The sequence below is a fragment of the Nicotiana tabacum genome, chromosome 10 (genome assembly GCF_000715075.1).
Source record: "Nicotiana tabacum cultivar K326 chromosome 10, ASM71507v2, whole genome shotgun sequence".
NCBI classification, from domain to species: domain Eukaryota; kingdom Viridiplantae; phylum Streptophyta; class Magnoliopsida; order Solanales; family Solanaceae; genus Nicotiana; species Nicotiana tabacum.
The window spans coordinates 135,096,230-135,120,781 of NC_134089.1; the positions used below are offsets into that span (position 1 = coordinate 135,096,230).

A 24,552-nucleotide genomic window follows, 5' to 3' on the forward strand; every position below is an offset into this window, starting at 1 on the left:
GTGTACTCTAGCCAAATCTGAGTTAGAATCACTTACCCCGATAAATTTCTTGAAAAATCTTCGAAAAATCACCAAAATCCGAGCTCTCTAGGTCAAAATATCAACATTCGGTTGACTTTTCCAACTTAAGCCTTCTTAAAAGAGACTAAGTGTCTCATTTCTTACCAAAATCACACCAAACGCAAACCAATCAACTCGACCACATAAAACACGGATAACGCAGCATAAAGAAGCAGAAATGGGGGAAACGGAGCGGTAACTCATGAGACGACTAACCGGGTCGTCACAAAAAGCCTTGTACACTTCTTGCCGTATCATATCCCAACAATTTTGAAAGAAACAATTTCACAACCGAGACAAATTTAAGCTAGCGTTTGACCATAAATTTTCAAATTTGTTTTGAAAAATCTGATTTGGATGAAGTTTGGTTGGAAGATGAAAATGTGTTTGGACATCAATTTTCAAAACATATTTCACTTTTTTTTTTGAAAATACATGTAACATGTCTTATACCCACAAGTTCTAAAAATTATCACAAATATCCAACAGTACATTCATTAATAACATTCATTATATTATCCCAAACCATAATCCTGAACATAAATAAATTTGGTACAAAATTATTATTTTTATAATGAACTACATAATACACTATCAGATGACCAAGAAGACGAAGCAACAACGTTACAAAATAATAAATGGTGGGCTCTTTTATAAAATACAAAGTTTGGGGCAATTTTAAAAAATACAATAGTAATATTTTGGGCCAATAAGCTGGTTTTGAGATTTGGATTTTAGGAATTTGCTAAAATGTGGATAAAATTTATGAATAAATATGTATTTGCCAAAAAAAATTTAAATATATTTTGGCAAAATTTATAACCAAATAGGTCCTAAATTTGAAACTTATGAGTTTAAAATTTGAGCCGGAAAAGAAAGCTTGTGTAGGCTTCTAGCCAGAGCTTGTTCTTATCAAGCTCACTGTACTAAAAGCAACCAGAAAAAGAAAGAAAATAAAGCCTTTCGGTTTTAATTTTATAAAAATTCTCAAAAGCATAAAGATAATTTCAAAAGGTATTTTTATTTTTGACAATCAATTATATTTTATTACAAAGTTGAAACATTCAAAGATAAACGTTCACAAGGACTAACAAACATTGAGAATATGGCTAAAAAAATAAAAAATATGTCTTTCCAATACTTCAATTTCTTGATGAAATGATCAAACAATTTAACATGATTTTTATAAGTTTTTTAAATTTATTGGATTTAAGGTCATAAATTTATTTGGATTATATTTCAAATACAAGATATATTAGTTTAAATAAATATTTTGTGCCAATATAATCATATTAATTATTTAAATTTAATGATTTAAGTATGGATTTAATAAATAGGTCTAAATGCATTGGAATAACCCATTTAATTGAACTATAAATAATAAGCTCACTTTGTTAAGCCCAAAATATCATCTTATCCAAGATGCACATTTGGTGACACGTATCAAATTGACACGTATCAAATGATGTGTCACATCAAATCAAATGGAAAAAACCAAAGATCATGCCATATGTCAAAATGAGCCACATGTCAAAATGATAAGGCACACCAAGTCAAATACTAATAGAAATGCGCCACGTGTACAATCGAAATATTTTGACCAATCAAATGTGATCTTGTCAATATTTCAATTTGACTGGTCAATGATTCAAGTCAACCAATCAAATCAAATCAATTTAACTTTTTCCTCCTAAAATTAAAAATAGGGTTTTTTATAACTTAGGACCAAAAATAATACTCCCTTCGTTCCAGTTTATGTGAACCTATTTTTTTTTGTCTGTTTCAAAAAGAATGATCCTTTCTAAATTTGGAAACAATTTAGCTTAAACTTGCAATTCTACCTTTAATGAGAAGCTTTTATAACCGCACAAATACTCTGGGCCCCTTTTTAACTTGTTTAAGACCACAAATTCCAAAAGTCTTTATTTTTCCTTAAACTCCATGCCCAGTCAAACATGTTCATATAAATTGGAACGGGGGAGTAGTAAGTAACAAGAAGCAAAATAGAACTCATGGATATGTAAATTTTTTACAAGCTTCATGCAATCAAGTTTAAGCTCAAGAACGAAGAACAAATCAAGATTCAATGAGTACGAGTTCAAATCATCAGTTCGTGCTAGTTGAATTGAAGATCATCATTTGTGCAATAGTACAAAATTCAAGATCAAGCACAAAGACCCTTGAATTTATCTTAGAAAAGAAAAATAAGAGAATCATAGAGATTGTAGAACTCATATTATTTGAAATAAAATATTATGATTATTGTAATATTTTATTTTAATCCTAATTATTTTCTTAATGCAAATTTTATTAAGGTTGCCATATGCCCTAGATTCAATTCTCGTTGTCATTCATTTTAGAATTTTTTGTCGACTTTTACTCCTCGAGAAAAAACTTTTTCAAAAGTTATTCCAACGGATACAACTTCTTTGAGAAAGAATTTCCAGAAACTGATTTTCCAAAAGCTTAATCAAAATGAATTTAAACGCCACCCACACAATAACAAAAATAGGAAAAATCCAAAGAGAAAACGGAGTCACACAAACGGCGTACGCAAACCCCCGTAAGTGCCACGTCGGAGAGGGGACAAAGACGAGGGCCCTACTTTGCGTTTCCACTATGTACTTATCATCCAGAAGAACAAGTGACAAATTAATACTAATAATAAGTACATTTATTTGGACGTTTATACGCTCTAATTATTCTATACATACAGACCCTTTTATATGTATAGGCGTGTCTTCAGTATATATATAGCGCCAACCTTCAACCACTTCATCATATTCATATCTATCTACTCTTCACCTTTAATTCCCCCTTTTTTAGCTCTGTTTCACCTTTGCTTCTAAACACAAAGGATTCTTAGCTTTCTCCTTCTTAACACTCAAATCTTTTTCCTTTATCTCTGTTGGCAAAACAAGACTGTATCTTTCTTATTGGAAAACGTTCTTGATACAAATACACTATTTGGGTATGTATCTTTTTTTCATTCTTTGAATCTCTCTCTATCTGTTTCTTTAAGTTTTTATTGATGTAGTTGAGAAAGGGTATAGCTCCTCTATATTTGTAAAGATTTGAGGCAAAGTTTGGATGTTTCTTATTGAGAGTTTAGATCTTTATGTTTTAAAGTACAAATATCATGTTTTTGCTGTTCTTGTTAATGAGGTTTGTCGTTTTTCTCCTTTCTGTTGGGGTCGGTGGTGGATTTTATGATTATTCACTGTGATTTTGGATGAACGTGAAATCAACTTTCTTGGAATATAATAAAAGCTTTTGTATAGAAATATAAGTTGGAATGATAAATTTGGCTATATTATATAGAAACAATAAACATATAGGGCACCTAGTATTGAATTTTTGAAGAAGAGATTGCGAAATCAGATTAGGCCGTTTCTGGTAAGCTGATGACTGTTATCAATGATCAACTAGTAATATGAGATAAGAGACTCAAACATCAGAGGAGGCTTATAATTTTTCTTTTCCTTTTTTCTTTTTAGCTTATAGTTTTAGTTCCTGAATGAGAGTCTTGTGGATTGCGTACATTCATACCCTTGATAGCATAGAATCAAAGTTAAATTTAATTCTTCTTGGTAGAACAAGATTATGCCACGAAGCTATTCCTCAGCAACCCATATTTGTAGAGTCTGTGGACAATAAGAAAGATTTTATAACTCCTTTTAAGGTTTTCATAATAAATGCAGTACTTTGCTTTCTTTGATAAAGCTTATCCCAAAGGTTGTTTTACCTATTAAATTTGGATTGGCCTGTTTGTTGGATGGTTGATAGGATACACATATTCTAAAAGCTCTAGTTAGATTTATATTAAATGTTGTTGGCAGGGGCGGATTTAGGGGCGTAAGACCCTTCGCCGAAAAATTACACTGTATATATAAGGCAAAATTTATTTTTTATCTCTACATATTAAGTTTTGAACACCTTTAACACAATCCAAAAGTGTAGTTTAGTGGTAAGGGTGTTCAAAATCTACATAAGGTCATGATGGGTTCAATTCCCACTAGCTACAAAAAAAAATTTTGAACCCCCACTTTTTTCTTCAAACTTCTTTCCAGCTAGCAAATTTCTTGATATTTGACTTCTCTTTTTTTTTTTTTCTTTCCCAAGAACAAATTTAGGACCCCATAGATTTTAGTTGCTTGTTTTGAAAAAACATTTGAAAACAATGTTTTTTCATGGAATATGATCACTTTTTGAAAATAAAATCAATTTTTTTTCAAGTTCCCAAAAACTGCCTAAACCAGTTTTTGGGTGAAAATTTTACTTTCACTCACAAAATTTTAATTTTTTTTTTTACAAATAAAATGTATGTCCAAACACAACTTTAACTTCCAAAAATTATTTTTCAACGCAACATAAAAAACTCATTTTTTCAAGTTTCTACCGAATCTATTATGTCTAAACGCTAGCTTAAATACTTGGGAAGAAATTAGGCTATTTCAAGAATTTCCACAGTTCCTAAATATTTGTATGAAGTTGTTGTCCTTTGAGAAACTGATTTTCTCCTCGTATAATATTTGGAATTTTATGATAGCTGATGTATATGTCTTTTGGATAAAACCAATAGGTAGTTTATCGTTGTGAGAAACTAGTGCTACATCTTATTGACAATGCGCTTCATCTTAATCTAGACTAGAACAAATAATGGGGCCTATAGTCTTGAAATTTATTACTATGTCGTGTACCTTTAGTATTGCGTAGGGCCTTTAATTTTGTCCTTGCACCTTTAAATTGTTTGGCACCAACCTTGAGATTTAACATGCAGTTGTTTCTGGTACTAGTTCTTAGTGTTAATGAATTTCAAGTCTTGTTTTTTGTATTGAGATCTTCTTTAGCCGAGGGTATATCGGAAACTAACCTCTCTGCATTTATAGGATAGGGGTAAGTGCTACACACTACCCTCCCCAAACCCCGCGTATGGGATTAAGCTAGGTTTGTTGTTGTTGTTGTTTTTTGTAATGGGATTCTTGAATTTGTTTTTTACAGGCATTAGAAGCCAACTTTGTTACATCAAGAAGCAGGATATGGCCTTAGAACAGCTCGACACTACCTTTGGCAAACACGATAGTCCATTAGGGAAGTGGAAGGCGATGAACGATGAAGTTCAAGACAATGTTTCCGGTGGTTTTGAGTGTAACATATGCCTGGATCTCGTGCACGATCCTGTGGTAACTTTATGTGGTCACCTCTACTGCTGGCCTTGTATTTACAAATGGATTCATTTCCAGACTGATTCTTCAGAAAATTCAGATCAGCAACAGCCACAATGCCCTGTTTGCAAATCTGAAGTTTCACAAAAAACTTTGATTCCACTCTATGGGCGCGGCCAATCTACAAAATCATCTGATGGAAAGGCTCCAAATCTTGGTATTGTCATTCCACAAAGGCCTCCTACTCCTAGATGTGGCGATCACACGCTGATAACAACCACTGATTCAAATCAATCCCAGCTACTTCAACGACGACAACAGCAACAGTCTCAAATGCGTCAACCTTATCAAGGAAGTTACATGGCCTCACCTATTCTTAGCCCTGGTGGCACCACAGCTAATATGTTACACCCGATTATTGGAGAAGTGGCTTATGCTAGGATTTTTGGGAACTCATCTACAACTTTGTATACATATCCGAACTCTTATAATGTAGCCGCGAGCAGTAGTCCAAGATTGAGAAGGCAACTATTACAGGCCGATAGATCACTTGGCAGAATATGTTTTTTCCTCTTTTGTTGCTTTATCACATGTTTAATCTTGTTCTGAACGATTTGTCCTCCTATTTTGCTTGTACTTGTATAAAAAGATTTGGTGCTGTAGTCTGTAGTAGATAAGAAAATGTACAGCCTCGGCCAAAAATCATAGAAACTATTGCATCTTGATTGATGTTATTACACTTGGAATAAAGTGTGTGTAAACGTGTAAGGAGCTTGAAGATTTTAACCCTTTTTGATATAATAAGAAAAGAGGTTGAAAATTTTCATGCACTATGGTCATGGGCGAGCTAGCAGGCGGAAGTTCGAACTACTTTCACCAAAAATTTATGCTATGTATAAAAGGTCATTTTTAAGAAAGTTCATTCAACAACTTCTTCGCGTGTTTATTATTTATTTTTTAAATCCTCGCCTCCGCCACCGCCACTGATTATGGTGCATACCTCTTTTTCCAAATGCGAGTGTCTTGTTTTTAGAGTTACTACTCAATAGAAGCAGTGGCTGTTATCAACCTCCCCCCAAACCCCCCCCCCCCCCCCCAAAATAGGTTTAGAACAAGTTGTTAAATTGTTATCAAGAAAGCAGATAACCAAAAATTGGTCTTTTCTTTGTGGACCCATCAGCTGGTGGACCCTTTTTAATTATTTTTAAGTGGTCCTTTTTCTTATTAGCTGCCATCTAACAAGATGGCTCTCTTTAGAATCAACAAAACAAGAGTGGATTATGTATTCCACAAAGCAAACTTACTAGCTTTCACATTGTAAGAGGATACTGAATTTTCAAGCACTAAGCAAGGTCGAACCAAATTGGCATCTTATCTTCTTAACGTTGCATGTGCCACCTTGACTATTTAATTCGGTATCACCCACCAACACAATTAATTAGTAATTTGTTAGCTAGGCAGATGAAAAGAAATCACCTAAGTGTATTTTGTCTTTATTCGAGTAAGGCTTAAACATTTAAAGTTGTTGTCATGTGGCCAGGAGGTCACGAGTTTGAGCAATAGAAACAACTTCTTGTAGAAATGCTTGCGTACAAATATACCCTTGTGATCCGGACGCGCGAGCATAGCGGGAGCTTAGTGCACCGGGTCGCCCTTTTTTCTTTTATCTTTTATTGATTGCTAGGCCACATGTTTTGTGCATCAAAATAGGCATTTGATTAGAGACCCCGTCACAATCAAGACATCAACATCACAAATAGAAATTACTCTCCTGTTATCTCATTTGCTTGTACTTATCCTTATTTAGGGTAACACCATAATTAAGTGCTGGTAGGTGGTGGCGGCAATGGTAGCAGACATGCATGCTTGCGACGTCTGTGAAGTGTGAACACAGTGATGGAGATCATGTTGTTTAGTTCACCAACTTTGAGTGATTCCAGCTCAGACTAGGGTAAATAGCCAAAAGGGTTCCATCCCTATTCAGAATCTTGATTGCTACCCCTTTTTGTTTCTTTGTTCCAGCTGATTTTTTTCTGTTTTCATGCAATATTCCAAAAGGATAACTTTGGTAAGTCTTGTAACTAAGCAATGACACTCATTTCTGGCCATATGTAACATAATTTCCTAGATCATCATCCTTTCTGTTTTATCCATTTTGTACACAACCCTAGGATAGAAAAGATGAAACAATTAAACAAGTGAGACTACGCAAGACATTATTTATCTGTATTTCTCTTGAAATTGTAATGGACAAATAACCATATATAGTTTGAACTAAGAAAATGGCCCTACTTAAAATATTTCTTATTTGCCTCCAATTTGGTATATATTTCATGGGAATGCAAGTTTTCTCATTGCTCGAGTCCTGAAAATTGAGAACTTTTTGATAGAGTGCGCTTTATCCCTGGTGGGTTTATTTGACACAAAATTCGAATTAATCAAACCAATGAGCTTTTGGTATCGGTGCCCGAAACAATTATTAAAAAACAAGGCTTCTCCGGATGTAGTTTCCCATCAATTTGGTGCTATGTTATGAGGTTTCTGATTCATGAAATAGAACACTTTTGCGCTCTTGGAAAATATATTAGATCTTGCACTTAGTAGTAAATTTTATTATAATTATATATTAAAAGACGTGTTACACTAAGGCCTAAGCAAGCATTTTACTTTTTTGTAGTCTTTCCTTTTGGTATTCGAAAGATGTTCATGTAATGAATTGTTACGCTTCACCATCCTACTCAGCTTTCACGGTCTTGCATTTTCCACTACTTTTTCATATGTCTAAATTTGTGGTGAACATGAAATAGGCGTGCATGAAGTAATTTCTATTCAAAAAAGAAGAAGAAAAAGAAACAGTTCACACTTGTTCAAATAACCATTAAAAGCTTGAGAAGTAAAACAAAACCATTTAAAGTTTGAGACAATTAAAAGAAAAGCAACAAATTTCACACGCTTTCAGGGATTGCTACACAAATAGCCGGTCAGATTTAATGTTTATTTTTTCTAACCAATATACATAGTTATACATGTATTATACATGAATCATATAAATATTATACATTCGTCGACTATTTTTTGTTTAAGAGATTAGGTGAGCCACTTTTTGGGTTAATTCTTCTTCAAAATTTGGGAAACACATAGAATAATGTTACAAAAATACCTGTGATATTTTTGTAGAAAATAACATAAGAAAATCTGGAATTTTGTTATGAGTTTCATTGCGCTGGTTTTGAATTAAGTTAGCTAGACAGTATATAGATGCATCATCAATGACATTATCCTCTCTTCCCTTTCCTATAATTTCAAGGAAAAGACAAAAGGATTTTCAAATATTTTCTAATAAACTCGTCTTATGTGAATAGTATTTTTTTTTCTTTTTTTGCTTTCTTGGTACTTGATTGGTCGGAGGTCACTCGAACTTTTAATTGGATTGTCTAGGTCGCCAAACAAATCACAAAATACAGCTAGACAAAGGGTGCTGAATTCAAGACACATGTAGTTATAATAGGATATTGTTATTATTTAGAACTTATATTGCATTATGTCATGTAGAATTTGGAGTCAAATCTACTTGCACAAGTTGAAGATATATGTTATTCCCAGCAAAATAAAATAATCATTTTCTGAAATATATATATGTATAGTGCCTTATAATGTTGACAAATATCATATTCTCTTATATAGTTTCATTTTCCAATACCAATTCAAAAGGGAAAAAAAGGTAGTTGTTATATCCTTGAGGTAGTGGCCAATGATTGCTCTTACGATACATTCCTTCTTTTTTGTTGATTGACCCCTAAAAATCTGCTGCTACCCCATATATCATGAGTCATGACTAAACAGAAGAAGAAAAAAAAGCACCGAAAAGATAATATAAAGAATTATATCTTAGCAGAATCTTAATTTAAATTTCATAAAAATTAATAACAATTATCATTCTCTTTTTTCTACCTTTTCTGGTATCACTTCTCATCTAATATAAAAGCTACAACTTGTATTACCAGAAAAAAGATACAACTTGTAAAAGAAATGAAAGGAAGCTTTCAGAAATAGCCTGATTTACCATTGGTAATTGAAAAATAGTCATAGTTCAAAAGTAATCGAAATTTAGTTACTTTTTTATATAAATACAAAATTTAAACAAAAACACCCTTAGAACTCCGGAAAAATTCCAACATAATATGCTGGAGTTCGAATCTTTTACATATGAGATTCCAGCATAATGTGTTGAAATTTCATAATGTGCTGGAGTTCCAACAAAATGTGCTTGAAGTTTATACACAGGAGCTACATAATCCCTGGAACTTACTGATGTTTCAGCTAGGGTGTTTTTGTCCAAATTTTATCTCCATATAAAATAGTGGCTATTTTTCAATAACTCTGCAAATGATGACTATTTTTTGATTACCGGTCCAAAAACTAGCTAGCCAATGCTATTTTCACTTTTTTCCATTCGTATATTTGGGCTTTAAAAGGTTAGTTGAGTCTAGATAAACCGTAGCCAGGCCGTCAATTCTGGGCTAATCTTAAAGTTGGAGGAACCCAGTCAAGAAGAACAGACACACATGTACTCAGCTGCAAGCCTGCAAGTATACAACAGAAGCCACAAATATCATGCATCCACCCCCATAAACGTTTCATCCAGTTAGATGCAGCTATAGAAAATTTAATTAAAAAAAGTTTTTATTAGCAATTTAACCAAAAAAAAACTTTAGAATTAAATAATTCGGCAAAGTAGAGATTTTCCTACTCAAGGTTTGTTTCATCAAGTGCCTCAGACATACGATTTCCAATTTCAATATACTTTTTCAGACCCCTCTCAAATTCCTCCGGGAAGAGACCTCGCACCCTAAGTAAATCTTTAAGCTCTCTTTCTCTTTGAGTATCTCCTTTTGATTGCAAGTACTTCACACAGGAAGCGAAACTATGGAAGTGCGGTTTCCACCCTGGCCGACTAGCCAAGATTGCTTTCTTCATCGTCTCGACTGCCTTCTCCATCTCGTTCTGTACACAATAACCGAGTGCTAGACGATTCCATGTGCTCCCATTAGGCTGCTTCCCACTCTCCAAGAGTTTATCTATGAGTGATATAGCCTTTTCCATATGACCCTTTTTGCAGTAAGCAGTTATCAGCAAATTTGGAATATTCACGTCAAAGTGTACCCTGTTTGCTTCCCACATGGCAAATATCTTCTCTGCGCCATCAAGATCACCCAACTTTTCTAGTCCACTTATCATACAATGATAGCTTGAATTGTTATTCTTAGTTCTTCTCTTGTATTTATCCCATACACGATACACATCTTCTTTCTTTCCCATGCTAGTATAGAGAGTAAGAAGTATGTCAACAGCAAGCGTTGCCCTTTTCCCCCTGATTTTGTGCTCGCATTTCTTCAATGCCGCGGAAGCCTTTTCTATATCACCAGCTTTCAGGTATCCCTTGGCAGCAACTGTATAAGGACTCCAATCAATCAGCAGTGGATCAGCTTCCATTTTCATCAGAAGCTTCTCCATCTCCTCAACATCTGGAACAGATGCATATGCATTTAAGAGGATATTGTAGGTAATCACGTTACCAACAATTCCCTTGTCTTCCATCTCTAGCATAAGTGAGTTGAGCTTATCAAGATCTCCCATTTTAGCATAAAGGGACATCAGGACATTGTACGCCACGGTGTTAGCATAGCCCAACTCCTTCAGCTTTTGCATGGTATCTTCTGCTTTTTTTAAGCATTTTGCATCAGCATAGACGTTCAAGAGAGCGCCATATACCTGGTAGGTTCTTAAATTATCTGGAATGCTAGCGAAATACTTCTCTGCGGCTTTCACACCATGGGCTTTTGATACCAAATCCAGTTGGACTGCAACATCTCCAGACAATACATCAAAATGCTTGGACTTGGTAATCCACTCATAAATCTGCGATGGTATAAGAGCAGAAATCAAGCATCCACTAGAGCCATTTGGTAAATTGAACCTATCCACAAGTCACAAAGAAAGAAAAAAAGTAAAATATGCAATCTGGTCTTCCTTGGTTCCCCAAAAGGTAGTGGTTTAAACAAAAATAGGGCTGATTAATACAAACTTGATGTGGGTGAATATAGGGATTTCTCTAGTTAAATCAGCACTAAACTGATTCAGTTGAAATATTTATATAAGGATTGAATATGCTAGTTACGAGGTATCTGTTACGAAGTCAAGTTGTAGAGAGGAGTTGATCATAATCAGAAAAAGAAAAAGAAAAGTCAGGTTTTATGGAGGATAATAGTTTAATTCATGTATAGTTTTGAAATCCACTTCCAGACCTGGTAAACTAATTGAATCAAATGCTCATTTTTTTCCGAAGAAGAATACAAAGGAAAAGTAGGGAAAGAGAGGACTCTTTTAGGACTGACTTTTACAACAACAACTATGCCTCAATCCCAAACAAGTTGGAGGCAGCGATATCAATCTTCACTTCTTTCTTTAAGCTCAACTCATATCATCATCATATCAAAATAAGTACAGCAACTCTACAAGAGCTCATCACTCTTCTTAGCTTAAAGTTCAAATTGATTAAAATGTGTTTGTATTTTGTTCAAACAAAGATGTGAGAAGGCACGGGAGAAAGTATTATTGATATTATTCTCTTATGTTAAACATGATACAATGAGCACTATATATATATAACATGTCCTACTCCTAATACATATGGGATTAAGGTTATTTACTACTATTTACATAACTATTCTAACACTCCCCCTCAAGGTGGTGCATATAAATCATATGTACCGAGCTTGTTACAAATGTAGTTAATACGAGGACCAATGAGGGACTTGGTGAAAATATCTGCAAGCTGATCATTCGACTTCACAAACTTTATAGCAATATCTCCCGAGAGTATCTTTTCTCTGACAATATGACAGTCAATCTCAATGTGTTTAGTTCTCTCATGGAACACTGGATTTGACGCAATATGAAGAGCAGCTTGATTATCATACACAAGTCCCATCTAACTAATCTCACCAAATTTTAACTCTTTGAGCAACTGTTTGATCCAAATTAGCTCACATGTCGCCATAGCCATTGCTCAATATTCTGCTTTTGCACTAGACCGAGCAACCACATTCTTTTTTTTTTGAGAAGATAACAAGTTTTATAAATAAGTAGAAAAACCTTTAGCATAAAGATTATGCTAAATGTTAAAGATAGTTACAATACTCTCGAAAAAAAGCAAAAATGCAAACCCAGACTTGTGGTAGTTACAAAGACCCAATAATATCCACTATAGACTCTACATCCTCCACCAGAGCTTCTTTACACCAAAAGTGAAACAAAAATATACAATTCGTCTTGATCTTCTGTTCAGTGTTAGCTCTATCTTCAAAACATCTTGAATTTCTCTCCAACCAAATTGTCCACCAAATACATGCTGGGATCAACCTCCACCAATGCTTCTGGCTCAGTAGAATACCTGGGTCATTCTAGCAAGCTAACATTTCTGCAGTTGTCCTAGGTATTGCCCATTTCACACCTTTCATACCCATGAAAAGATACCACAGCCTACTAGTTACTTTGCAATGTAAAAAGAGGTGGTTGTTTGTTTCAGTCTCTTTTCCACACAAAAAACATTTGGAACACATAAGCATTCCTCTCCTCATTAAACTGTCATGAGTTAGAACTGCCTCTTTGACTACAAGCCAACAAAAGCAAGCCACTTTAAAAGGGATTTTCACCTTCCAGATGTGCTTCCAGTGCCATGTCCCATTGTTCATGTGACCAGAGCTATTTAGGGTTCCATATGCTGACTTTACAGTATATACTCCTTCGTGGTTTCTTTCCCATATAAGTCTGTCCTCTTCTTCTGTGATGCCCTTAAGCCATCCAACAATTTATAGAATTCAATGACTCTCGTAACCTCCCAGTCATTGAGGAACCTTCTCACCCCTCGTACTCCATACCTCAGCCACAGTAGCTTGTGGCTGATGCACTATAGTGAACAAATCTGGAAAAACCTCTTTAAGAGGTCCATTACCAATCCAATCATCATTCCAGAAAGAAGTTTTATTGCCATTCCCCACTTTTGATACTAACATTGCTGATAAATCCTAGCCATAAATTTCTAATTGACTTCCATACACTTACACCATAGGGTCCAAAAGCTCCTGTTGTACACCACCTTCCATCTGCCCCATATTTTTCACAGATAACCTTCCTCCATAAAGCTTGATCCTCCAGGGAAAACCTCCATAGCCACTTCATAAGTAAACTCTTGTTATGTTGTCTCAAATTTCTGATTCCCAAACCTCCATCCCTCTTGCTTTTTAGCAAAGTGCTCCATTTTACCAAATTGTAGGCCTTCTTCTCCTTTTTCCCTTGACATATGAATTTCCTCCTTAAAGCATCCACTCTTTTCTCAACTTTTACGGGAATTGGGAAAAGAGACATCATGTAAGCAGGAAGAGCGAGCACACTATTGACTAAGTAATCCTTCCTCCCAGAGAAAGATAATTTCCTTTCCATATAGCAAGTTTCTTTTCACACCTCATTCCATAACTCTTGGGATCTATTTTTTGCTCCCAAGGGCATCCCCAAATATGTTGTTGGGAGATTTCCCACTTGACAGCCCAGCACCCCTGCCAATCTTTGAATGTTGATGACCTCATTAACTGTGTACACCTGTGACTTAATCCAGTTGACATGTAACCCTGAGACAGCTTCAAAGACAGATAAGATCAACCTCAGATGTCTAACTTGCTCTTCTTTAGCATCACAGAACACTAAAGAATCGTCCGCATAAAGCAGATGAGTAATCTCTAGATTGCTACTGACATTATTCACTGCCTTGAAACCCCTTATCAACCTCTCCTGGTTTGCCTTCTTAATCATACTATTCAGACCTTCCATTACAATTATAAAAAGGAAAGAGGACAGAGGGTCTCCTTGCCTTAGCCCTCTCTGTGAAGAAAAGAAACGCTCTGGAGAACCATTAACTAAAATGGAAAACTTAACAGTGCTGATGCAGAATCCTATCCATTTGATCCACTTCCTTCCAAAGCCCATATTCTTCAGAATTTTCAGCAAATAGTTCCAATTTATGTGGTCATATGCCGTCTCGATATCTAGTTTGCCAAGGATCCTAGGAATCTTACTTTTAACCCTGGAATCAACACATTCGTTTGCTATTAGGGCTGCATCCATGATCTGCCTACCTTTGATAAAAGTCATTTGTTGAGTGTCAACCAGTTTGTGAATTACTGTCTTCAATCTCTCTGTCTGCATCTATGATCGAGCAACCACATTCTGTTTCTTGCTCTTCCAACATACCAAATTTTCTCCTACTAAGACACAATATCCAGAAGTAGAATGTTTATCAGAAGGTAATCCTGCCCAATCAGCATCTGAGTATCCAACGATCTGCTCATGGCCTCGATCCTCAAGCAATAAACCTTTGCCTGGAGTTGATTTTATATACTGAAGAATGCGAAAAACTGCATCCCAATGACTATCACACGGAGAATCCATAAACTGGCTCACTACACTCACAGGAAAGGAAATATCAGGTCTTGTCCCTATAAGGTAATTTAATTTACCAACCAACCGCCTATATCTTGCAGGATCGCTAAGAGGCTCCCCCTGTCCTGGCAGAAGTTTAGAATTCGGATCCATCGGAGTGTCAACAGGTCTACAACCTGTCATTCCTGTCTCCTCAAGAATATTTAAGGCATACTTCCGTTGTGAGATTACAATACCTGAGCTAGACTGAGCGACCTCAATACCCAGAAAATATTTTAGTTTGCCTAGATCCTTAGTCTGAAAGTGTTGAAAGAGATGTTGCTTCAATTTAGTAATACCGCCTTGGTCATTGCCGGTAATAACAATGTCGTCAACATAGACCACCAGATAAATACAGAGACTCGAAACAGAATGCCGATAGAATATAGAGTGATCAGCTTCACTCTGAGTCATGCCAAATTCCTGGATAACTGTGCTGAGCTTACCAAACCAGGCTCGAGGAGACTGCTTTAGACTATAAAGTGACCAGCGCAAGCGACATACAAGGCCACAAAACTCCCCATGAGCAACAAACCCAGGTGGTTACTCCATGTAAACTTCATTGTCACCGTGCAAAAAAACATTCTTAATGTCCAGCTGATAGAGGGGCCAATGGCGAACAACAGCCATGGATAAAAAAAGGCGAACGGATGCTATCTTAGCCACGGGAGAGAAGGTATCACTGTAATCGAGCCCAAATATCTGAGTATATCCCTTGGCAACAAGACGAGCCTTAAGACAATCAACCTTACCATCCGGACCAACCTTGACTGCATACACCCAACGACAACCAACAGTAGAGTTACCTGAAGGAAGAGGGACGAGCTCCCAAGTACCACTCGTATGTAAAGCATACATCTCGTCAATCATAGTCTGTCGCCATCATGGATGAGACAATGCTTCACCTGTAGACTTAGGGATGAAAACAGAGGACAAAGAAGATAGAAAAGCATAATAGGGTGATAACAAACGATGATAACTTAAACCGACATAATGGGGATTAGGATTAAGAGTGGTCCGTATACCTTTCCGAAGTGCAATCGGTGTACTAGGAAGAGACAAGTCCGCAGTAGGAGCAGGGTCAGGTGCAAGACGTGAATCAGCTGGGCCTGATGTTGGGTGCGGACGACGATGATATGTCAAGAGTGGTGTTCCTGTGGCGGAGAGTCTAGGAGGAGCCACACTAGACTCCTTAAATGTTGGTATAGGTAAGACCTCAGATATATCAAGGTGGTCAGAATGGTCAGAAGAGGTAAAGAAAGGTTTTCCACGCCTAACTAAATGAAAGAAAGTAAGAGAGAGAGTGGATAGACTCAAAAAATGTGACGTCAGAGGACATAAAGTACTTACGAAGATCAGGTGAGTAACAACGATATCCCTTCTGAACACGAGAATAACCAAGGAAGACACACTTGAGAGCACGAGGAACTAACTTATCTTTCCCAGGAGCTAAGTTATGAACGAAACAAGTGCTCTGTAAGGCCCCGTGAATTTCCTACTCAGAACCCCGAATCCCGTGGTGCCAAGTTAGGAGCATGTGTTAGGATTCATAAAAATTCTTCGCGGTGAGCTTGCGAGCCGCGGTTCGGACCCCTTTGGATTGAACAATGCATTAAAAAGTCAAAAAATAATGTTTTCCAGAGAAATGCGATTTTGCAGTCGAGAATGCGGTCGCATATCAGGTATGTGGACCGCATAGGGGGCATAGTCACCGCAAAATGAGTCAATGTGTTAGTCAACTTTGAGGTTAAATATGCGGTCTATTATGCGATCACATAACCGATATGCGGACCGCATAGTCGTCGCATAATTTCCTTAGGATTTTGTAAGGAGCAGTTCTGCAGTGCATTATGCGACCCCAGAACGGGTATGCGGACCGCATTTCTACCGCATACCCAGACAGGATGTTCAATTTTTGGGAGCACTTTTGCGGTCCATTCTGCGGGCCGCATTTCCACTTTGCGATCGCAAATGCGATCGCAAACCTGACTCGGGGCTCCAATTTTCTAAATTTTAAACCCGACCCCTTATCGATATATTCGGTGTTATAGCTCATTTTGAGCATATTTTCTGATACTTTTAGAGAGAGAGGGGGGGTCTTAGAGAGGGAAGTGCTTCCCATCAAATTACTCCATGAAACCTTGCCAAATCTTTGATGATAATCAAGTGAGGGTACCTAAATCTTCATCCCAAGAGGTAAGACTTCATTACCTGAGCTCTTATTCCTATGCTTAGCAATAAGGGATCACTAGTGAAGTAATTCATGGGTATAAGAATAAATTTCTAGCAGTGAACTAAAAAGAAAGCAATTGGGGTATAAAATGATAGAAATTTCTCTCAAAAGGGCCTAAGATCACAATGCACCTTTAGTGTTTGATAGTATGCTCAAAACAAGTTAGAATCTCAATCTCGTCTCTAATTCTCGGTTTAATTTGTAATTTTTACACAATAGATCGAAGTGCTAAAAGTTCCGAAATTTTGTAAGGAATAAGGAAAGCTTTATTGAGGTATGTATGGCTAAAACCTCGTCTTTTAGAAATTGAGCTTCATCGTTGGTTGTGTGAGTACGGTAAGATTAAATTGAATTGTTGTATTGATTGCTATTTCACTTGACTTGGTGTTGCAACCTTATATGCGTGGAAATTGTGTCTCAAATTGATCAACGTGCTATTCTTGATAATTTGAAAAGGTGCAAGGACTATGAATCATGTATTGAAATGCTTAGACCTTAGATTGAAATTGAAGTGCGTTGTTGTGCCATTTACATGAAGTCTCGTCTACGCCTACAACCTTGTTTGCTCTTGTGTGTCATACTCTCTTGAATTACAAACCTAATGTTGAAAATGGGAACAATGTGAAACGTGAATTGTGGAATGTAAAAATTGTGACCCCAAGTGCCAGTAAACTAATACATGTGTAACCAAAGATTGGAGTGAGATGAATAATGGAAAATGGTAACGCCTCGGTAAGGCGGCCTAGCCGATCAGGCCGTGATCGGACGCCATGACATATACACATGGCGGTTATGCATTGATGATTGAAACTGGAAAGTGTCAATAGAATATTGGTAACGTCTCCGGGAAATGGCCTAGCCGATCGGGTCGAGATCGGACTCCGCTCAAGATAGTGGTGGTAACGTGAATGATGTGGAACAATATGAAATGCCCAACTAAAGGCTATGGAAACATGATGTGAAGGTTGTGTAATTCTTTCATGTTGATAATGTTGTGATCGTTTAAAGCTTTGGAGTGATACCTGTGATTTCCTTATTTGTGTATGAAAGTTCTTTCTAATTTGATGGTGTTTAGTTATACATACTAGTGCTATTCGATGGCATTAATGTCCCTTTTGCCGGGAGCGCTACATTTTTTTTAAATGAATATTGGTGGCTCCATAGCGGATAGTGTCGGTCGTGTGTAGCGAAGCATCCCTTTTCTCAAGATCTTGGTGAGCCCCTTTCTCCTTCAAGGGGCTATATTGTATATCTTGGTGTTGTGGACGTTCACTTTTGAGGTATAGCCGGGGCCTTGTTGCCGGCGTTGTCAAACTCATCTTTTGTATCCTAGAGGCTCCGTAGACATGTGTGGGTTATGTACAGGGGTTGGATGGGTCTACAAACCATGTTGTAATTCTAAACTTATGTTGCCTATAAATTGTAACTCTATGGGGATCTTGGAAACTAACTCATCTACGGTTTAATGTGGTGTTTAAAATGAACTATCAATGTAGAATGTGTTGTCTTTCCCCGTCTAAATGGATAAACAAAACTATGGTTTCTTTATTCATATCGAGGTGGGTAGGAAGTGTATGATAAGACTTGCTTAGTTGGGTTCGCTCGATTGAACGCCGGTTGCGCCTCCCGAGGTTGGGGCGTGACATGCTCCCAAAAACACGAGAGGGAACAAAGTATAAGGGTGACTGGGGAAACAATATTGCATACGAAATCTGATTCTGGATGGGAGATGAAGGCATCCGATTAACCAAATAACAAGTTGTGAGAACTACATCGCCCCAAAAACTCAACGGAACATGAGATTCAATGAGAAGTGTGCGAGCAGTCTCAATAAATTGCCTATTCTTTCTCTCTGCAACCCCATTTTGCCGAGGGATATAAGGACAAGACGTCTGATTAATAATTCCTTGAGAAGTCATAAACTGCTAAAATTGAGAGGATAAATATTCTAAGGCATTATCACTGCGAAAAGTGCGAATAGAAACACCAAATTGATTTTTAATTTCAGCACAAAAATTCTGGAATATAGAAAACAACTCAGAACGATCTTTCGTTAAGAAAATCCAAGTACATCTTGAATGATCATCAATGAAACTAACAAAATATCGAAATCCCAAGATTGAACTGACTCTACTAGGACCCCATATATCATAATGAACTAAAGAAAAAATAGACTCTGCATGACTCTCAATACTATGAGGAAAGGAGGCTCGGGTATGTTTCCCGAGCTAACATGACTCACACTCTAATGTAGATAAACTAGGCAAACTAGGCACCATCTTCTGAAGCTTGGATAAGCTTGGATGTCCTAAACGTCTGTGAATTAGGTCTGGAGGATCTGTAACTAGACATGCCTTGGAGGAAGTGAGTGAGTCAAGGTAGTAAAGACCTTCTGATTCAAGTCCTGTTCCAATCGTCTGTCCCGTACTGTGGTCCTGCATAATAAAAGAATCATCAATAAAATATATGCCACAATGGGGAGAGGTGATCAGGCAGGACATGGTACGACTGCAGATTTCTGAGGACATGGCCCTTGATAGGAAGGTTTGGAGGTCAAGCATTAGGGTTGTAGGTTAGGGGGTAGTAGAGCTTTGCGTACTTCATACCGGGGGTGAGGCGGGGTTGGATTAGGATTGATCTTAGATAGCTTGCAGTTTATGTTGAATCCACACTATCCTTACTATTTATCTTAGCCACGGGCCTTAGTTACTGGTTACTGTTATTGCATGTCATTTATCTTTTGGTTGTTATGCTTATGTTACTATTATGGTTTCTACTGGAGTTACTAATGAATTGTCTCCTTCTCTTTTTCTTTTTCTGAGCCGAGGGTCTATCGGAAACAGCTTCTATGCCCTATCAGGGTAGAGGTAAGGTCTGCATACACATTACCCTCCCAAGACCCCACTTTGTGGGATTTTACTGGGTAGTTGTTGTTGTAATGGAGGGCACGAGTCAAACGACTAACAAATGCAAGATTAAAAGGACAGGTAGGGACATAAAGAACGGAATCTAGAGTGACAGAGGGTAGGGGATTCGCTTGTCCAACTCCTTTTGCTTTAGTTTGAGACCCATTGGCTAAAGTAACAGTGGGAAGAGATTGTGAAAACGCAATATTTGACAAAAGGGATTTATTACCAGAAATATGATCAGAAGCGGCTGAGTCCACAACCCATTGTCCAAGAGTACTAAACTGGGAAACACAAGCAAAAGAATTACCAGCAACAGAAGTATCAGTTTGAGCAACAAAGGCTACTTGTGGAGATGTCTGCTTACTTGCTCGATATTGAAGGAACTCATTATACTCCCCTTCAGATAAAGAAAATCCCTGGTTACATGTATCCTCGGTCTGAGCAACATAAGCATTTTTGGGTGGTTGACCATGTAAAGAATAGCATACGTCACGAGTGTGTCCAAGTTTATGACAATAAGAGCACTTGGGTCTAGATCTTCCAAAACGACCTCCTCCTCGTCTATTCTCCATAGTATGAGATGCTCGATTGCCCACTGCCTAGGATGTGAGAACAGATGAGTCAAGTGTTTGTGATAAGATCACTGGGTGACTTGGTGCTGCAGCAAGGCGAAGTAATCGAGAAAATAATTCATCAACTGTGGGGACAGTCGGACTAGCCAAAATCTGATCGCGTACTGAGTCAAGATCATTAGGAAGCCCAGCAAGAGTAAGAACTAGAAACATCTTTTGTCGCTGCTCTTGCTGCTTTGCTACACTCGCAGAAACTGGCATCAACTTCTCAAATTCCTCCATGACTGCCTGTACTTGTCCCAAGTAAGTAGACATATCTAATTCATGTTTCTTTAAATTTGTCATCCGCGATATCACATCATAGAAACGAGATATGTCATTAGTGTATAAAGTGTGAGCCTTTTCCCAAACCAAATAACATGTCTGGAATGGACAAAACAAGGGCATTAACTTGGAAACAATAGATCGCCAAAGAATACTGCATCATTGAGCACCGATCTTCTCCCAAAGTGCTTTGGCCTTTTCATCTCCTTTACTAGACTTTGTGATTAGATGATCTTGAACACCTTGACCTTTACACCACAACTCGACAGATGAAGCCCAAACTAAGTAGTTTGAACTTCCCATTAAAGGTTCTGAGGTAATCATAACACCGGAACTGCCAGAACCCGGGTTTTTAGACCCGAAGGCATCGACTCCTAAAGACATCGTTGGATTGAAGTGAGGCCTATAAAATTATCACCAAATAACAAAAAGAATCAACTGAAAACTCGCTGAAACAGATGAAGGAAACACTATTTTTGCCGGAAAATTACTGTAGTTGCCGGAAAAAATCAGTGTAGTCGCTAGAAAAACTCAAAGTGGTCGGAATTAAAAAATAAAATTATGGGTAGGCTCGGAATTTGAGGGCGATCCAACTACTCTGAAGGAATTTCGTCAAAAAGTGCCCGAAAAGTGCCTCACATCGGATTGCCGGAGAAATTCTTCTGGTGGTGCGTGGGGGCGCGTGCAGCCTTTTCCGCCGGAGATTTTTTAATGGGTTGGTCGTCGAGCTCTGATCTACTTTCCGGTGGTGTTGGTTTTTTGCACAACACTGACGGATAGTATGATTCTTGCAGACATACCTATTTTTACTGGAAAAAAAGGGCTTCCGGTTGACTGTTTTCTCTTCCCGGAGTCGCTGGAATTTATGCACAGCTATACATTTCTCACGGTTGCTCTGATACCATGTGAGAAGGCACGGGAGAAAATATTATTGATATTATTCTCTTATGTTAAACATGATACAATGAGCCCTATATATATATATAACATGTCCTACTCCTAATACATATCGGATTAAGGATATTTACTACTATTTACATAACTATTCTAACAAAAGAAAACATTCACAATATATTTTTTTAATAACAATAGTAATTGTTAAGATGCACACTATTTATGAAAAAAAAGCATAGATTGTTCTATATGGATTAATGGATAGATATTTGTATTCAATGCTAGTGGTACATTGATATGCATGACTTTGTATGTCTCGATATCAAAAAGACTATTTATTATTTATATAGATGTAAATAAGTATCATTTTGAATGCTGAGAAAATCTCCATATGGTCCTCATATAAGTATCAGATAGAAAACCCATGCAATATAACTTAACCCATCGGCAAATATATGTAAGAAATAGAGATACCATACATTCTACAAAACAAAATCTGCTTACATGCAGAGAATGCTATATATGTTTATGTTGGCAGGTTGAGAACCTACTGATGTCAAAGACCCACCTCTTTATTTCCCTATATATCAACATATAATGTTAAACTTTTTAGAGTAGCAACACATTTTATTAACAAACTTATGCACACACGTTTTCCACTTTATTTTTATGGCATGTCGATATGCCATACGTGGTAATCTTACTGAGGTTTCACATGTAGTATGCCCATAAGCAATAATATTTTGTCTCAACACAAATGTGCCATTTTGAATTTACCAAAACCAAGATACCTTCCTTCATATTTGGTATGTTTGAATAGGTATACTAGTTGGGTTAAGGTCTACTCATGAACTCTCAAGTGGCATCCAGGATAACACACATTTCTATATTTTGTTTTAAAAAAATTGCAACTATAATTAAGAACCTACAAGATGTTTAGATGCATGGATAGAAAGACTTTTTCTATTGAAGGCAACATGTCTGGAAAGATACAATAATATGGGCAGAAAACATGACAATTCACATGAAAACCCGCTTCTTTCTCACAACTACGAAAACTACAACAACCTCCGTGAACAGACGCTTTGTCAGTTCATTTTTTATATAACTTCAATTCAATAATTAAGAAAAAAGGTTAAAAAGGCTGAAGAAGCACCATTGGTGATTAAATCTAAGTATATGCCTTGGAGGCATTCAATGGAAAAATAATATTCATCCATCAGGGAAAAAAGGGACAATGAAATAACTTCGTCCAAAAAATACAAATCCCGCTTGTGAACAATTCGGTAAAAACCCCTAGTGAAAACTATCTATGTATAGTATAACCGCCGCTTCAAATCAATTGAATCAATGCAAGCAATGTTGTTCCCACATGCCTATTCATTCATATTTGGTTGGATGAACCGACGAATCACCATTACAAGTGAATGATAAGCATTTTAATATCGGGCCATCTCATGCCGCTTCAAGTGAATGATAAGCAATGCCTATTCATTCATATCACTTTTCGCTAGCCTTAGTAGCCTATTCGAGTCGCACAAACAAAGAATGATAAACCATATTGGGAATTAGCCTTAGTGAATCGGCTCTGACGCTCTCTGCGTCCGTGGGATCAACTCCACCTTAGAGATCTTCCAGATCCGCAACTACAAGCTCTCGAGTGGGAACAGGATCTCCTACTGCTGATAGGTATGCAATCGAAGAATCTGGCGAGATATGGAGAGGATATGCTCGAACCGGACCGCATCTCCATTTGCACATGGATAATGTGCTGCCCCTTTCTTTTCTTCCAAACTCGGTCGAATATGTCGTTAACCTTTGTGGTGGATCGACGAGAGTGCGCCTAGCCAGGAGTGTGGTTGGTGTCACCTCCCGTGCGCTAGCTCTGCCTTTGCCGGATCTTTATTCGCCCACTCCTTCACAGAGCGATGACTAAGAGCCGGGAATTCAGAATTCTCTTAGTAGAGCCTGAAAGTAGCCCTTGGATCGATTCCTACCATGGACGGGTATACATTTCATCCATATCGCCGGCCTCACATGGACGGAGATGCTTATGTTTATCATATCACGGCTTCCTAAGATGCTAACACAGGGGCTACTATTGCTACGGGAGCTTATTGGTGGAGCAAGAAGAGCGGAGATGGAGATATAGGCTAGCTAAATGCCCTCAAATCCGTCTACGAAAACGTGCTGGTACACGACAAGTAAGTACAGCTAACCTAAAACGAGGTGCTTTCTCGGGCTCGGGAATGAGTGGTGAACCAGGAATCGACCCTATGAATAGCTCCTTCCCCTACTCGGGCAAGCAACAGACCTTTTTTAACAACCTCTTATGATTGATTCACTTCCTCCAGCATTGGCTTCCTTCTTACCTATGATATCCCCAAGAGCTAATTCGATAGCAGTTGCATCGGAGCTAGCTTGGAAAGAGAGGAGGCATCCTTATCTGAGCCGATCGTTAGCCTATTTCTTCTTCTCGAGTGAAGTAGCTTACTCTTGCTCTGTGCGCTAGGGAGTCAGACTATGCTTAGTTCTCATTTATGTTTGCGCTGTGTGAGTTCTAGCTAGGAAGCAAGCGCCGCAAAGGGTTGACAGGGCAGCTCGGCTGGTAAAAAAGGAGATGGTACCGAAGCGGGAGGCTCGTAGACGCTACTAGTGCAATGACTAGTCTAATCTCTTTTCTCTACGTGAACTTTTTCTTATGTAAACCCGGTGTGTTATCTAAGTCTTTTAACTAGTCCAATGGAAATCTCCTCTATTGCAGCAAAAGTAAAAAAAAGGGTACTCGCGCTGCAGCTTGCTTACCTAAAATGAAAATCCTTACTAGCCGAAGTAAGGGATTTAGAGCTAGAAGCTTCGCC

The 24,552-nt window shown here is 37.5% G+C and overlaps 2 protein-coding genes across 3 annotated transcripts in view; one reads left to right on the forward strand and one right to left on the reverse strand.

Moving 5' to 3' along the window:
- Positions 1-2,886: 2,886 nt before the first annotated feature.
- Positions 2,887-5,975, forward strand: LOC107759143 (E3 ubiquitin-protein ligase RMA1H1-like). The gene is made up of 2 exons (XM_075223339.1): positions 2,887-3,031; positions 5,062-5,975. The coding sequence occupies exon 2, from the start codon at positions 5,100-5,102 to the stop codon at positions 5,832-5,834; it is 735 nt and encodes a 244-aa protein (XP_075079440.1). The 5' UTR covers positions 2,887-3,031; positions 5,062-5,099; the 3' UTR covers positions 5,835-5,975.
- A 3,149-nt stretch (positions 5,976-9,124) lies between these two features.
- LOC107765486 (pentatricopeptide repeat-containing protein At2g20710, mitochondrial-like) overlaps positions 9,125-24,552 on the reverse strand; it is a 34,778-nt gene continuing 19,350 nt past the window's right edge. The window contains exons 2-3 of one of the 2 annotated variants that reach the window (XM_075223340.1): positions 9,976-11,144; positions 9,125-9,808 (exon numbers count right to left, since the gene is read on the reverse strand). In XM_075223340.1, coding sequence (XP_075079441.1) covers positions 9,772-9,808; positions 9,976-11,144 — 1,206 coding nt within the window. In that variant the 3' untranslated portion in view covers positions 9,125-9,771. Of the gene's footprint in view, positions 9,809-9,975; positions 11,203-24,552 lie in introns of both variants that reach the window. The other variant, XM_075223341.1, reaches the window with a different exon arrangement.